General features: G+C 39.4%; 1 protein-coding gene across 1 annotated transcript; it reads right to left on the minus strand.

Annotated features, from left to right (window-relative positions):
- Window positions 1-4,119: 4,119 nt before the first annotated feature.
- ap5s1 (adaptor related protein complex 5 subunit sigma 1) lies at window positions 4,120-11,382 on the minus strand. The gene is made up of 3 exons (XM_041972973.1): window positions 11,113-11,382; window positions 7,190-7,481; window positions 4,120-5,184 (listed from the first exon to the last, which is right to left on the minus strand). Exons 1-3 carry the CDS (start codon window positions 11,292-11,294, stop codon window positions 5,056-5,058), a joined length of 603 nt encoding a protein of 200 aa, XP_041828907.1. The 5' UTR covers window positions 11,295-11,382; the 3' UTR covers window positions 4,120-5,055.
- Between the last annotated feature and the right edge of the window lie 5,004 nt (window positions 11,383-16,386).

The raw sequence follows: 16,386 nt of genomic DNA on the forward strand, positions 1-16,386 counted from the left end.
AGAAATTTCTATTCAAAAGTCCAAATCTGCACATGCTTCTTTAAAGCTGGAAGTTTTAAACTTGATCATGTTTTAATACTGTTTCTATCCAATATTCTTTCTTTTTCCTTTCTCTTTTGTTTTTAATGTTAAATTATGATTCTCATTTTCTGATGTTTTAGTGTTTCTGTAAAGCACTTTGAAGCACCCTGTTGAATTGTACTATACAAATATACTTGCCTGATGCAGTCCAGACCTGAATTCAATTCAAAATTAAGAGGACATCCATACAGAAAAAAAAATAAAAATAAAAATCAGACACTTGAGCAGCTGATATCTTGTTTTCAAGTATGAAACAAAATTCCTCTAAAACCTCAAGCAATTAGTATTCTTAGTTCCCAAAGTATTATACAGTAATTAAAAAGAATGATGTAAGGCAATGGTAACTGTAGCTCGCCCCCATTTCTTTTAGTGTGTTTCTGGCTCCAGATTTTAAATTTGTTTATGTTTTCTAGGTATGATGAAGCTGTTCTGCAAAGATACTGACACACAGGCGCAAGTTACAGGTTTGAGTTCTTGTTGAATTTTAGAAAAAAAACCAAAGTTGCTGAAAATGTGGTTTGTGATTTTCTTTGAGGGGTTTGTAAAAAAGAGGTGTAGGTGTAGCAATAATATTCAGAACTGTTGCAAAGAGCATGCAATCTCTCATCTCTGCAGGCAGTAAAAAAAAAAGAGAAATCCTAAATTTACAGATCACACAGATCAGTTGTGGCACATAATATGTGTGGCATTTAGCTGTTATCACTGCGCATTCCTCAACCTCCCCCTTGATAGAAGCTCCACCTGGCTCAGGAGAAGAGGAATATTTGAAATTCCAGAGATGTACACATAAAAGGGAATAGAAGTGAGTTCTAATGTATATGAATGGGAGCTGTGGCGTTCAGGTCTGTCACGCTGCATGCCTTGACAGAGGCTAAAGTGAATAAGTCGTCAACTCATATTGAAATTCATATTGTATCCCTGGCTGGTGCTGAGCCCATTTTCTCCACTGTGCTCTCGCCATGAGCCGTACAATAGTCACTGAGACATCTAATGAGGCAGGAGAAAAAATATTAAGAGGAAAATCCTTAAACTCAGGAGTTGGCACGCTCAACGGTCGGTCTTCAAATTCAATGAGAAAAATCTTTTGTTGGAGCTCGAAGCCAGAGGGAGGGAGAGATCAAGACACAGGAGGAAGAGGAGATTGAGCGGGTGACTGAGATGGGCTGTGACAATGTCAGCTTTGGTCTGGTCATCCTTCACTCGGTCATAAGAGAATGATGACTGAGGGCAGCTTATATGAAGAAGAAAGACACCACGTGATCAATTTTCTTAGGAAGGTGGGTCACAACTATATTTTAAAATCTGCACAGAACAGCCACCATTTAGTAGCAGGTGCCCTGGAGGCCTTTCCCTCCTGTGGGTCTGCTGTGCATGGCAGCCCGTGTACCAAGTGGTAAAAACCAGATTTGATCTATTTGCTCTGCAGCTTCATGCAGTTTGACCTTTGGTCCCCTCGATGAACTCGCCCCACTCACCATCTGGGTGTGTTTTTAAGTATTGGGCTGCAAAAATAAAAAATAAAAAAAGCTATTTGGAAAATTGCACAAGCACAATATCGTATATGCTGCAAGATTTTTTTTTTTTTGTCTAGTTAATGGTCTTACATTTGTTCCCACTCTAAGAGTTATTGAAGTCCGATGGTGTTCGGATTTCAATTTAACTACATTTCCAAGCAGGACAAGTGTTTGCCTTGTTCTAATCAGGTAGCATTCACCTCCTGTGTTTGATTCTTGGGCTTTGTTGGTACTTTATAACTTTAATCCATTTAATCTTGCAATTTAAACTCAAGAGTGCCCTCTTTTTTTTCTTTAAGACAACTGCCATCGCCTAATTTCCCAGCCCTGTGACTTCTTTATGCAATTATACAGAGCAGCTTTCACCACTCTCTAACACGGCGTCTTAATATCCCACCTGTTTATTTGTACACCGTGATGTTTAACAAGTCCTCATTAATAATCCTGCCTACCAGCCAGGCTGTGCAGGAACGAAACAGGGGATAAGGGCCTCACCATCACAGCCAATGATTACACAACACACACGCAAATCTGCATCAGACTCTACAATTTAAATCTCCACTTGACATTAACTCGTGCATTTTATCAAACAGCTGCTTGTAGGCAAAGATCAACTTCCTGTTTCTGTGCATCACTAATTAGATGCAATTACAAATCGGTTTCACATGCGCACACACACACACACACTCACATACACAAGAACAATTTAAGCACTGTTTGTTTTGATGTCTACCATCTCATTTAAAATTGTTTCAAGGCAGCAGGATGCAGGAATTCTGCAGCACTTTGGGCGCAGCTCGTTATGTCTGGCTGGATGCTGCCCCCTAGTGGCACCGTTCTGCACTGCACATAGTTGTATAAGGTTTAACACTTAAATGGATGTGTACATCTGAAGGAGCCAAATGAATACAAGTAAATGCTGTTTCATGATTTTAAAATAATTTGTTGAGGATATCTAAGGTACCACCCTCAGGATGAGCATCTCAGGTGAGCAATGTAGCAGCAGATTGGCAGAAGTCAGTATTCCACTTCAGACCAAGAGTTGATTTATGTTTTTTTTAACTTAACATAACCTTCATAATATTCATTCATTCATTTTCTATACTGCTTATTCCAATCCAGGGTCACGGGGAAGCTGGAGCCTATCCCAGCAATTAACAGGCAAGAGGCAGGTACACCCTGGACAGGTCGGCGACGCAGGTCCAACACAGAAAGACAAACGGCCCCTTGAGACACTTTGATACAAGAAACTTAGTGCAAAGACACATCATCTGTTCCTTTTCCTGTAGTTGCATCTATGAAAAATGACACAATTTGACATAAAAAAGCATTTTTTTAACCAACAAGGTAATTCCTAAGAAGCAAAAAACTCTGCATACCTCAGCACGGTGTGTTGTTAAAATATTGGGAGGAAATTGGATAAATAAAAAGGTAGCAGGCCTTAAGAAAAAGGGCAGACGGCAGCAAGTCTCCAGCAGATGAATCATATCTGAAAGTGATATCCTTACAAAATTGAAAAAAAAAATCTAACAAAGACCTGATAAATCCATCTACTGTTCACTGCAGCTTCATCAGAAACTGTTTCCATGGAAGGCTGGCTGTCAAGAAGCTGCTTTTAGGAAGGGAAACACGGAAATAAGGCTGTGGTATGTCACATGACGGAAGAACTGGGGCGGCTGTAGCTCAGGAGGAAGCGCAGTCGTCTTCAAACCAGAAGGTAGGTGGATCAATTTCAGGCTTACACTAACTACATGTAGAAGTGTCCTTGGGCAAGAAACTTCACCCCACGTTGCCTCCCAATGTGCCTATCGGGGTGTAAGTGTGTGCATCTGTGTGTGTGTGAATGGGTGACAGGTAGTGTGAAGCGCTTTGAGTGGTCAAAACTGACTGGAAAAGCACTATTTAAGTACAAGTCCATTTACCAAGAACTGGACTGGAAATCAGTGGCAGCAGGTCTGATGGAGAAATGAATCCTCAGACTTCAACATTACTGAAGCGGTGTGGGATCATCTGGACAGAGAACAGAATGAAAGGCAGAAACGTCCAGGAAAGAAAAACTTTGGAAAGTCCTTTAAGAAATCTGGAGAACTACTCCAGAAAACTACTAAGAATAGAGGTGGCCCAACCAAATATTGCTAGTCCGAACTGTATAAGTTCAGTTTTTTAATGCTTGTTCATATTTTAATAAATACCTTTTTGGCAATATACAAAGAAATGAAAACTTAAAGTTGATTTACGATGCATTTCTTTTCCTGCACGATTGTGGATGTTGCAATGACTCTGCTTTATTTTCTTTTATTTCTATTTTGCACATAAATGATTGTTATAAAAATTATTTTTAAAATTTAATTTAAAATTGTTATATTGTAAAATAAAAGTTATTTAATCATAAAACTTGTCTGGTGTATTGAATACACAACATCTACACAACTTCTAAATTCCTCCCTTGAGTGTGTTTGTGTTTTCATATTTAATATTGAACCCCTGCTGTCTTTGAAACTTTCAAACATGATGCCTTTGGTAATAACAGAAATTCATTTTATTAGGAACACACAAAAACTGAGAACATCAAAGAAATTGAAGCTCACATCCAGAGAGACTCTGCTGGGAGAAAAATCTCAGCTTTTTTTCAGGTTTCGCTACCAGAAAATAAGAAGAGGGCCGTCGGTGTAACAGATGTTTACATGTGCAAGAAAACATCTTCTGTTGGTTGTAATGAGGTGTGTTATTTTATTCTGGATTATTTATGCAAACATATTTGCATTTCTTCATTATGGTTTCATATGCGCCTCCACTTCCTGCTGTTTCCATTTTCCTCAGAAACTGTGACATTTCTGCTTCGACCGACAGGAAACAGGCCTGACTTTGATCTTTCTTTGTTCCATTTCTCCTCTTTTTTATAACATGACTCATGCTTTGTGTGGCACAAAAAAAGTAAAAAGTCACATTTTGCTTTTTTCCTTTGCTTCAGCTCCGGCAGAAGGCAGTAGCATGTTGACGTGCATTAATTCTCCCAGAAATCTGCAAAAGCATAAAGAAAAAAGTGAAATGTGGCTCCTTAAGGCCACACTGTGGCACATCAAGCATGGTGAATCAGATAAATAGCAGACTTTGATCCTGACAAGTGAGTCCTAACTGGCCTCTTCAGCTGCACTCTTTAATCTGCCACATTTTCCTTTCCACTCTTCAATTTGACAAACAGGATTTGAAGTGAAGCCTCCCACACAGTAAACAGCCAACAGTGAGCTGCAAGTGGCTGAGGCAGATATTTCCCACTCTTTGTTTGCACATCATCCAATCTCCAGCAGCAGTCCGCTCTTCTGCTTCCGACGCAGAAATGTCACCAAAAGTAAACAAACAGCGGGCTTGCTGGGTTGAAAGCTTGCAGTTACAGTCAGCTGTTATTGACTGCAGGTGATGGAGCTTGCTTCCTGGAAACAGCAGCCGTGGTCACTTTGCTTCATTTGGCCATGTAAGCTGCAATTTCCTTCTCCAGACTCTGTGAGAAGCGGTGGTTGAGGAAGAGGAGCTGCCCATGAGGAAGAAGACGGCTGAGCAGAACATCGATACGACTGCTCTTCAGCAGGACCTGGAGAAAAAGCGATGATAGTAATTATTCCATACTGGCAGAAAAAATACTGTTAAGTCTTTTTGTTGCCTTTTTAAACATGACATATAACATTTAATAAGCAAAAAATAGCAATAATAATAATTTCTCATGTGTAATCATTAGTGTCCAACTTCAATCTTTCATACAGATCACTTACAGGGAGGCCCACTAGGCCTGCATCCTAGCATCTGACCAGAGTACATTCTTTAAGGGCTAAAACAGCAAACTGCTGTGAGCATTGCTGGCACCTCACATTACCAATGTCTAAACATAAAAAAATGCTCTTAAACATGCTGCAGGATGTAAAATTTACACCTGTGCAGGAGGACATTGCTTGTCAGAGCAGAATGATGCAGGAGGATGAAGATTATGTAAGGGAAACCTGAAGACCATGAAAATAAAACTAAAGTTAAACATAGCAAAGCAGGCTTTGTGGTTTTCTGTTGCTTGTGATGTGAAGCTGCTGTCTACGGTGCCTGCACCAGGCTGCAAAGCAACTAGTCTGATAAAAATGTGCAATGTTCTCACACAAAGACTTTGATGTGGTACAAATTGTATTTATCCTTTTATCAATATCCCCGTGCATTCCTGATTAAAAGTGAAGTCCTAAATCAGACACGTTGGTAACTTTAAGCTCCCTGCAGTTCATTTAAATAATTTTATTCTAGTTTTCCAAAGACAGCTGTGAACTTTGGCGTAACCGCTGGTACATGTTAATCAGCACACACACAGATGCAGTGTTTCACTGCGTGTAGGCAGCAGGACGCCGCTGCAAAAAGGCCTAAACACCCACAGCCAAGTAAAATCCTAAAATATGATGCAGTATACATTAGCCATACAGAAAAATGGCCATGATTGCCCATCATGCATCCGTTGGAGACTCTAGTGTCCCACTAGTGTCATCTCTGTCTGTCACTCCCAGACACACACATATATGAACACACATACACGCACACATATACACACATACACACAAGGTTTGATTTCTGTATCAATAATTTCTTGAAAAGTTTATTATTCAGTGCGAGTATACAGTGTTAAAAAGTTGTAAGTATTTCTCTTATGCTAAACAAATGTAATAATTATTAAAAAGTGAATAAAAGTGAGAAAATACATTCTAAAAGTTGATGTTTCTTTACATATTTCGTAGCATTGTCTCGGTTTGAGAGTACCCGGTCAGAAGCTAATGCTGTTTGGGGACCTTGGCATGGAAAAGCTGCTGCTCTTCTGCATCAAGAAAAGCCAGGCTGTCATGTCTTTTTTTTTTTTTCTTTTTTTTTTAAGTTAGAGACAGTTTATTTTAGAGTAGGGTCAACGGGTGATGGGTTGGGGTGGGACTCACTGTCAGTTTAGATTGTGTGTGAGAGAATATAAGTAGCTGTCTGCGGGCTTTGATTTGTTTTGTGATAGACGTTGGATGTGCTTGTGTTTTATGATGCAAAAATTGCTCTTTTTATCATGTAAAGCACTTTGTGCTGCTCTTATGCATGAAAAGTGCTTTATAAATAAAGTTTGATTGATTTGAGATGAGGTGGCTCAGGCATCTGGTTAAGAGTGTCTACCTGGTGAGGGGTCTCAGACATGTCTCGCCAGGTGAAGACCCCCCCGGGAACCCAGGAGAAACCGGGTGGTGGCCTGGGAACACCCCGGGATCCCCCAGGAACAAGTGGCTGAAAGAAGGGATGTCTGGGCTTCCCTGCTTTAGCTGCTGAGCCATGATTCAAATGAGCAGTAGTGGGAGGGTGGATGGAAAATAATGACTACAGAAATTCGAGGGAAACCTTACACTTTCTATTATAACTGACATTGTCTAGATTTTGTCATTTTTCTGTCTGCTTATGCTTAAAAGACCCAATCATAACCCCTTTCAGATAATTTTAAACACTACTTTATTCCCTGTGGGAAACCAGGGAGGCTTTTTCTTCATGCATAGTGATCTGTAATGTCTAAATTCATTACTGGGTTTGAACAGGGTCATGCTCACCTCGCTGCCCTGCCCCAGCATGTGCAGGTTCTCCAGGCAGTGTCGGGTCAGGTTTCTGAGGGTTCCTTCAGCTAGCAGCAGGTTCTCGTGGGGCTCGCAGACCAGTGTGAAGCCCAGACTCTGCACACCCAGCCAGAGAGCGCTCATCTCCTCAGAGAAGGGATCTCCAGCTCGCAGTCGCACCACTCCGCTGTCGGCGTCCTGTACGGCCAGCCCTTCCTCGCCCGGCACATTGTCCACCAGCAGCCGACCCGAGGCCTCCCTGGACAGAGTGACGGCGCTGAGGACCTGCCTGAGACACAGAGGCTCATCGGTCATATGTAACAACTAGCTTTTCCAATACTTACTCCTCCACACTGCTGGAAGATGTTAAATTGACTCATTATTTGGCATGTTGCAGCAGAAATGTAATAAAAGTCTTTCCCACCGCAGGAAGTGAGCAATCTACTTTGATAAACACAAACACAGTTACTGGAAACAAATGAGACGAATGCAGAAAAGAGACTGACAGCCTCCACTGCTGTCTTGATGATTCTTGGCTGGTGTTTCATACTGTGTAGCTCAGAAAACAAGCAGGATGTTATTCTTTTCAACTTTATTAGTTTTGAGGGAATAAAAAACTTTTAGGTGCTAAATATAACAAGATGCTGTTTTCGAGTTTTTGTTTTCTAATTAATTTCATTCAGGTGCTCTGTGAGGTGAAGCAAAAATCAGTTCTGCCTTAAAAGACATTTCATGTAAGCACCGACTCTCAGTGGGCCATAAACATGAGAGAGGAGCCGATATTTTAGCTTGGACTGTCAAAAAGGTGGAGTCATTGCTGAAAAAAAACAAAGAAAAAACCAGAGGTTAAAGCCAGCAGCGTTTGACTGAGTGTGTCATTAGAGCATAGCCAGAGGGTCTGTTTGCAGCTTGCAGAATCTAGGAAGCCTGCTGATGTCAGTTTGCAGTCAGAAAGCTAATTTTCATGTTCCTGCAAATTCTTTTTCGATTAAAATGCTCCAACTAGTCCAAGATTAAACATGTGAATCGAAGCAAAGGCCCTGTTGTTAAAAAAGGAGTATTAGAGGTGGGAGTAAGCTGCTGTTGATCAGATCTCACTGGGACCTTTTACAAGCAGCATCGTCGGGGTGATAATGAGAAACATTTGTGTTTGCTCCTGCACGAGGCTAACAAACCCACGAAAATCGAAATCACACTAAACGGTGGTTCCAGTGCTGATAAACCTCTGACTCTGGATGATCGTGTTAAAAGGGGCCAAGTCGGTGCCATTTGTCCACAAGAAAAACCATCTATGAGCATAAAGGGATATCAGGAATTGAAATACAAGTGTAGCTTAATATGAGCAACACAACTGATTCAGCCAAAGGTAGGGACAAAAGTACGATATAAAAGAAAGAAAAACAATGAAAAGGTGGTTTATAAATAGACAGATCTGATTTCTACACACTTATCGGCCACTTTATGAGATCCACTTTGCTAGTACTGGGTTAGACCTCCTTTCGCCTGCAGAACTGCTTTAATTATTGGATTATTGGTTAAACCACATCCCATCCCATTGGTTCCCAACTTGAGGTCCCCAAAGAGCACAGTGTGTCCATGAGACTGTACAGAGCCTGTGTGACTGTTAAAATTAAAGGCATGTCTGTGGGGGTTTCCCTGTCTTTAATCAAGAGTAAAATTGTTTGATTTGAGAGCAGGATTTCTTGTTTTTACACTCAAATATAATTTTGCTCGGCCTTTAAACTCGGCTCTTGCACCCAAAAAGTCCCTTCTTGCTCTTGAATAATTGTTCTTCCTTTCAAAACCTAGCTCCTGTTCTCAAGTTTAGTGTTGCAGGTTCAAGCTTGGTCTGTTTCCCTCACACTCTGCTCTCAGATATTTTCTCCTCTCTCTTTGGTTGCTGAATGAGCTGTCTGTCAAACATCCTCCAGCCAATAGAATACTAGAGAAATGCTGACCGAGCAAATCGTCACAGCCTTCTTCATGGTGATAAAGATAGGGAAATACCCCCATACATGTCCTACACCTTGGGCATACAATCAGTCTCCATCCATGTATTGTGAGGGTTAGCTTAATGAAACACCTGAGAAAGACAACAGTGCAGATGATGAAGGTTATATATTGAGAATTAACTTAACTTTGTTTTTTGTTTTTTTCAAAAACAGGACAAGGCTTGGCCAGAATGCATTGTTTATAGCAGGGAGCTAGCCAATGAAATCATAAAGCCAAGCATAGTTTCAGCAAGGGGATGGAGTCCTCAAAGAAAAGAGGCTGGAACCATTGCTTTACTGAAATGAGATCTGGTGACTGGAGGCCATTGAAGTGCAGTGTCATGTTCAAGAAAGCAGGTAGAAATGATTTGAGCTTTGTGACATGGTGCATTATCGGACATGGTCAGCCACAATACTCAGGTAGCCCAGGTGTTTACATGACGCTCAAAAGTTACTCGCGGCCAAACTGTGTCAAGAAAATGAATCCTCATACCATCACACCACCATCAACTACCTGAACAGTTGATCCACGCTTTTATGTTGTTTCCAACTACTTAGTTTGAACTTCAGCAAGTCGTCTTCACCATCTCTACATGACTAGATGCCATGTGATTGGCTGATTAACTATTTGTATTATAAAAGCAATTTAACATTGCGCCTAAAAAAGTGGCCCAATCCCAATAAAGGTTGTAAGAAGTCTGGCTGATGACCAGTTATCCTTCTCGGACTATGCTGCATGTCATTAAGTCAAGTCTTTTAGTTAAAAATAGATCCCATCTTTCTGGAGGCTCTTCCAGCAGATCTCCCAGCATGCACAGTGAAACTCCCACAGATGGTCCCGAACACGCGGCACATTTGGTGTTAGATCAGCCAAAACCTCGGCCAAATGCCATCAGTGCCAGATCATATCTGTCTACCTGCCAGACCTTCTCTGACTCAGCGGAGCGCTATCTCTAGCTGCAGCTCTGCTGTCACAAAGAGAGGTTTAAATAAAGAATTCCTTCCATTTACAATAATCTTGTACAATAAATCTTCTTTGTGTGAGAGGTGATCACATCTCTGCACTGCATCAACATCAAATCATTTGTACCTATACTTTCCTGCAAATATTGGTATTTTTTTATTGTCTTTGTGCTTCTCATGTATATAATATGTTAATTGAGTTTACTTTATTTGTGTTTACACCTTTTTTTATAACTTATATTTGTTCTTTTATTCATGTCACTCTAATCCCTGCTGTGACAAAAAAATTCCCTCAGGTTTAATAAAGTACTCATCTATATGCACTCAGTATGGTTTCACTGTTATTTTAAATTCCCATTTTAAGACATGGATTTAAAAAAAAAAGGAGGGTGAAAATGGTAGAAATTAAAAAACTTCCAATGATGCTAAGAGAACATATAGACGCTCACTCACTGGATTATTTTGCTTGTTTTGTAGAAGACTTCATGTGAATCCAAAGGAACAAAACTATTTTTCTAATTGCATCTGATGTGGAAAAGGTTAAAATGACCTGAACTGAAAAACATCTGATTTATTTTTCATAAAGCGATCGCTTCAGTTTTGCTCCACTAGTGGATGGAAAGCAGGGTGGTTCATGTTTATTCCAGGGTTTGTTGTTCCTAAGCTTGAATGTTCCCACTGCTAAATGACAACACCTAAACATCTCTGATTTTTTACTGTGCTAAATTAATGAGTCATGTAAGACAGGTTTAGCCTCCGTCTTTCAGATGCAACCCTGAATGCTCTTTCCATCAAACGTTTTTTAAAAAGTTGGTAGTTGTCCAATTATTTACTTACTACTATATGTTGAATTTACAAGCGGTATATGGAAATGTTGACGTTACCACAACTTCCCAGCGTCCATCGGTAAACATTTGAAGGACCAGTATCGACCTTAACAAAATGCACTTTTCCATACACACTCACCGAGCTACCACTAATATCTTCTCCTTCTGCAGAAGTCTCCTCTCCTCAGGGTTGAGCTCCCGGTGCTGCACAGACAGGACAGCCTCATCCGGACCGAAAACCCGGGAGTAAAGTACCCGGCTCTCCCCGGCAGACGAAGTGCTGACAGGGTGCACGGTGTGGATCAGGAAACATCGCACCATAGTGATAGAAATGACTAAAACGCAGTTTATTTCTCATAAACTTGCAAGTTCTTCGCTATACATCTGCTGATTATTCACTTCCGCGTTAGTCAGCTGACCACTCTCGGCCTCCGTTGTGTTATCTCATTTTAAACAGCAGATGGCGCTCGTTGTCCTGTTTCCTGCTTTCCAAAAGAGTAAAACAACAACGCAGCTATTTATCAGGAAAGTTTTTTTTTTTTTTTTGTCGTTTATTCTTTCTTTTTATGTTTAGAAAAAAACACAATAAAGCTGCTGTTTAGTTTAGAACTAAATATACTACTAAATAATAAAATGTTTGCAGTCTGTACACAGGTCTTAAATAAAAATTTAAAAAGTAAATATTAGTTGATATTTTCAAAACGTAGCTTAAGACATTCAGTAATTCTGTTATGTAATGTATTATTATTATTATTATTATTATTACTATTATTGATGATAATAATAATAATAATAATAACAATGTTATTATTATTATTATTATTATTATTATTATTATTATTATTATTACTATAGAGAAGAAAACAAATAGAAAAAGACATACATTTTTTTAAATAAATAATTTAAATAAAATTAATAAAATAATTATTTTTGTTCTTTGTGGTGAGATTTGAGTTTTAGTAAACAAACAAAGCAAAAAAAAAGTATTTGTTTGTATGATAAATGTATTCAGATTGATTAAACATTTGCAGAGAGCATGTGGAGTGGTGAGAGAAGGGGGTCAAATCCGCACTGAGAAACAGAAGGTGGCTGCACAGGTTGAATGGGATCAGAGTCTCTGGGTCTCAGCGGCAGACAAACAGAGGCAGCTGTTGATCCAGCAGCTGCTGCTGGTCACGCTTCTTTACTCTGAGAGGCTGTGTTTGTGTGTGTGTGTGTGTGTGTGTGTGTGTGTGTGTGTGTGTGTGTGTGTGTGTGTGTGTGTGTGTGTGTGTGTGTGTGTGGGGACAGGAATACACTTCCACCTTCCTGTTAACCCCTTCATCCTCAGCCCTGCACAGAGCTGAAACACATGTCATGAGGAAGGGATGGTCCACTTATTTATAATCTATATATTAAAATATAGATAATAAAATAATAAAACTATTTATTTATTTAAGATAAAAAAATAATAAAATTATATAACAAACTTTAAAATAATAAACCTAATTATAATCTATTTAAAACAAATTATATTATCCACATAAGTCCAATTTATAGTATCTGTGCATATAAGCCCAAAAAAGTTTAGAAAAGGAAATCAATAAATTTAATCTAATTTTCTTTTCAATTCAATCCCCCATCCTGGGCTTAAAGCTATAACTTCTTTAATGAAACCCTTTAACTTCCCAAATTTAACAGATCATGTGATTTTTGTCATTTGCTGTAGCTGTTAAGTACAAATGTATCAGCTACACACATTTTTGTTTGAATCAAACATTATTTTGAAGAATCCACAACCTTTTCCAAGAGTAGAGAATTAAAATTGAGGCCAATGTTTAGTCAAATTTATACTCAGGCCAGAAAACTGCTTGTATGAGTCTTTTCACAAAAACATGCATGGTGAGAAGTTTAACACCCACATGGAAAATGATTAACCCAGACCAGTTTGTGCACATCGTCCTTGAGCAACGAGGAAGGAAATTGGCGGGATCACTGAGAAGATTCAAAGTGAAGTCCAGTTATCATGAAACAGCGGTTAGACATGATCATGGCTTCACTGTGCAGCTTCACCAGCAGAGATGAGCATCAGCTTGTGTCAAAAGGTTCAAGCAAGTTTTTTTTGCTTTTGAGCTATGAGTCACATGTCCTCATGATGAAATAAAGCAGCTGAATAAGAATAACAACAGGATGTGGGTGAAGGGAAGGCGATCAGCCAGTTTTATGGACCAATGACAGTTAGACCTGCAAATTTGAAACAAAGGGAGCTAAAAACAACACGGGCAGCTCCTCTGTCTGCTGTGCAGCCTCGGCAGGGTGAAATAAAAACATCCTGCATGTGCATGCAACCGGAGAGACAACGTACTGAGGGCAGAAACACAAGCGGGAAAATTATGAGTTTCAAATCCTCAAATCACTCAGAAGTAAAGTTCATTCTTACACAACCACAAACTCCACCCATGCTTTGAAGCCGCAGCTTTATGCTGCTTGTGTGCTTCCCTTGTCAGCCTGTAAGGTGCTTTGATTTACAGACTGCTTTCTCAGTTTGCTGTCAGTGTCAGAGGACAACAGCTCACAGCAAGCTGGTGTGAACAGGAGACACCCAGGTCAGAGGGCTGGGTGTCAGGGAAGTTCTGAGCGGCTCATAGCTGAATGCAGATTTTAAAAGCAAGGTATAAAGGTGGAACCATGAAGGAGAGCCGGTTACCGGATGGGTGGGGTTATTTTTAGAGAACCTCTGAGGACGGCAAAGGGCTGTGTCCACATCATATAAAGAAAGACAGATTTGCTTTTAATCTAGTGGCAGGTCTCTGTTATACATCAGCTACTGGAGTCTGGGAATGTTCTTTTTCAGGATTTTTGCATCAGACACTAACGTACATTTGTATGTATATATATATATATATATAAAACCAGGTAGGACACTTAATTTAAAAACAATTTTATCATTATAGGCTGATTATACACAGCTTCATTTAGCTCTGAATCCTGAAAACTAAAACAAAACATTTTAACCAAAACTAGATTTAAACTGCTGTTCTATTTTTTCCCCAAACAAGTTTTTAATAACATCCTCAGATAGATAGATAGATAGATAGATAGATAGATAGATAGATAGATAGATAGATAGATAGATAGATAGATAGATAGATAGATAGATAGATAGATAGATAGATAGATAGATAGATAGACATCTCATACATACACAATGATGAACACGATAAAAACCTTTAATATGTAAATATACATGGTTAAACTCCGTGTTCGTTAAAAAATCTGACAGCTGCAGAAACAAAAGACCTTCTGACAAGATGTTCACTAAAAGAGCTTTTGAGACTATTAAAAGCATCATGTAGAGGATGGTTTTCACGGATTAGCATTGTTTTCAGAGTGAGGTCCAGAGAGTCAGGGATGATGCCAATCACAGCCCCAGCTTTTTTAATCAACTCGTTATTCTTCAGCTCACCAGCTAGTAATACAACATAATTAGGTAAAAATATTCTAATTACACTCACTGGTCACTTTATTGGGCCCACTTGCTAGAACTGGGTTGAACCTTCTTTTAAACCCCAGAATTGCCTTAATTCTTGGTGTCATAGATTCAAGAAGGTGTTGGAAACATTCCTCAGAGGTTTTTGCTCCATATTCTTGTTTGAATTCTTGCTTGTGTTGTTCTTACTCTCAAATGTAAGTCGATTTGGATAAAAGTGTCTGCTAAATGACTGTAGAATAGAATAGAATAGAATAGAATAGAATAGAATATTAACATGACAGCATCACACAGTTGCTGCAGACGTTCCACCACATCCCAAAGCTGCTCTACTGGACTGGGATCTGGTGGCTGTGGAGGCCGTTGGAGTCCAGTAAACTCATCGTCATGTTCAAGAAGGCAGGTGGAGATGATCTGACTGGTCACCATGACCTCATACTCCCATCACTCATTTATATTCCTGCACTGGCTTCCAGTCAAATCCAGGATTTGGTTCAAAGTCTTGCTCTGTATCTATTAAGTATTAAACAATCATCCCCCAGAACACAGAGAACTTTTCATGCCATCTTTTCTTACTAGACCCATAAACTGTTCTGGTTCTTCATGTCTCAGGACGGCTTTAAACCACACATCCAAGTGTCTTTATGTTGGATTTCACTGGTTCAACATTTTACCGTTTTAAGATATAAATTATTTTCTCACTCAACTTGGAAAGTTGTTGGAAAAAGTTTATAAAAATGTACCTGCACCTGTTTACCTTGTCACCTGAGCTGCAAGCATGCTAACTGGCAGAAGCTGAGTTTATGATCCATTTATCCTAAATCAGGTGTTTTAAATTATTTTTTGTTGTCACATTACAATTGTCAAGTCAACCACATTAACAGAATATTTTGATAATATAACCCAGTATATCTGAAGTATAACTAGAAGTTGTACACATATCTTTATGAGGCCTATATATTCTTAGTCTATTTTCATTAATCATACAGGTCAAGAGATTATTTTCTGCACAAGCTGGAAAACATTCAAACAAAAATGCACCTCATTAACCAAAGATGCCTGCAAACTATTTTTAATTCAGAGAATTCAGGTCACGTTATCATTATACTATTAGCAAGAATTACGAGAAACAAATGAAAAGTTGTACTCTAAACACAAGTTCTTGATTTATAAGTTAACTGTGTCACAAGCACAGGACAACCAGTTTGGGAGGGAAGTTCATAAATTAACTCAGAAAACAAGGAAGGGGTGACTGTAGGAACAAAAACTTATCTAAAAATGTACATATTAAGTCAGAACTTTTTGCTCATCTGTTTGCTTTGCAGTAATATTGAAAGGGAGCAGTGTTGCATCATGTAGGTCTCATGTAAAAAGCTGCAGAGCTGTTTCATTCAGTCATTTAACGACACTAAGCTAGCAGCCTGATATTTCCATATTTAGATTTTTGTCCTGCTCCACTTAAGTTTGATCTTGTTGTGTAAAACCACCAAAATGACACTTTCAGTCACAAACTGTTGGCTGTAAATGAGACTTCAGGGCCCAGTTAGTGGAATGCAGAGGCTCTTTCCCACAGCCTCTAAAAAAAATTTCAAACTTTGGTAAACAGCCAGACGGCAGGACTCTGCTTTCTGACCTTTGCTCAGTCAGACGGGTCACGTTTTTACAGCACGTGGTGGCTTCAAGTTTGTTTCCCTTCCTACAACAGCAGTGTCAGGACATGCCAAGCGCTGCCTTCACAATGAGGAATGTGTGAGGGAGGAGGGATGGGGAGGACACGTGCTTTAACAAAGAGGCCACTCCCAAGGCTGGCTGGGAAAGAGAGGGAGAATTTGAAAGAAAAAAAAAAAAAAAAAAAAAAAAAAAAAAAGATAGAAACCGTTCTGTCTGGAGGAAAATGCAAGTCCCCGCCAAGCAGCACTATTCCAAGAGTTCAAATGTGAACAA

The sequence above is a fragment of the Melanotaenia boesemani genome, chromosome 20 (assembly GCF_017639745.1).
Source record: "Melanotaenia boesemani isolate fMelBoe1 chromosome 20, fMelBoe1.pri, whole genome shotgun sequence".
NCBI lineage: Eukaryota > Metazoa > Chordata > Actinopteri > Atheriniformes > Melanotaeniidae > Melanotaenia > Melanotaenia boesemani.

Coding starts and splice junctions, on each gene's coding strand:
- ap5s1 (XM_041972973.1), bottom strand. CDS start 11,294: ATGGTGCGATGTTTCCTGATCCACACCGTGCACCCTGTCAGCACTTCG. Junction 7,482..11,112: donor AAGATATTAGTGGTAGCTCG/GTGAGTGTGTAT, acceptor TCTGTGTCTCAG/GCAGGTCCTCAGCGCCGTCA. Junction 5,185..7,189: donor TGCTGGGGCAGGGCAGCGAG/GTGAGCATGACC, acceptor CTTTTTCTCCAG/GTCCTGCTGAAGAGCAGTCG.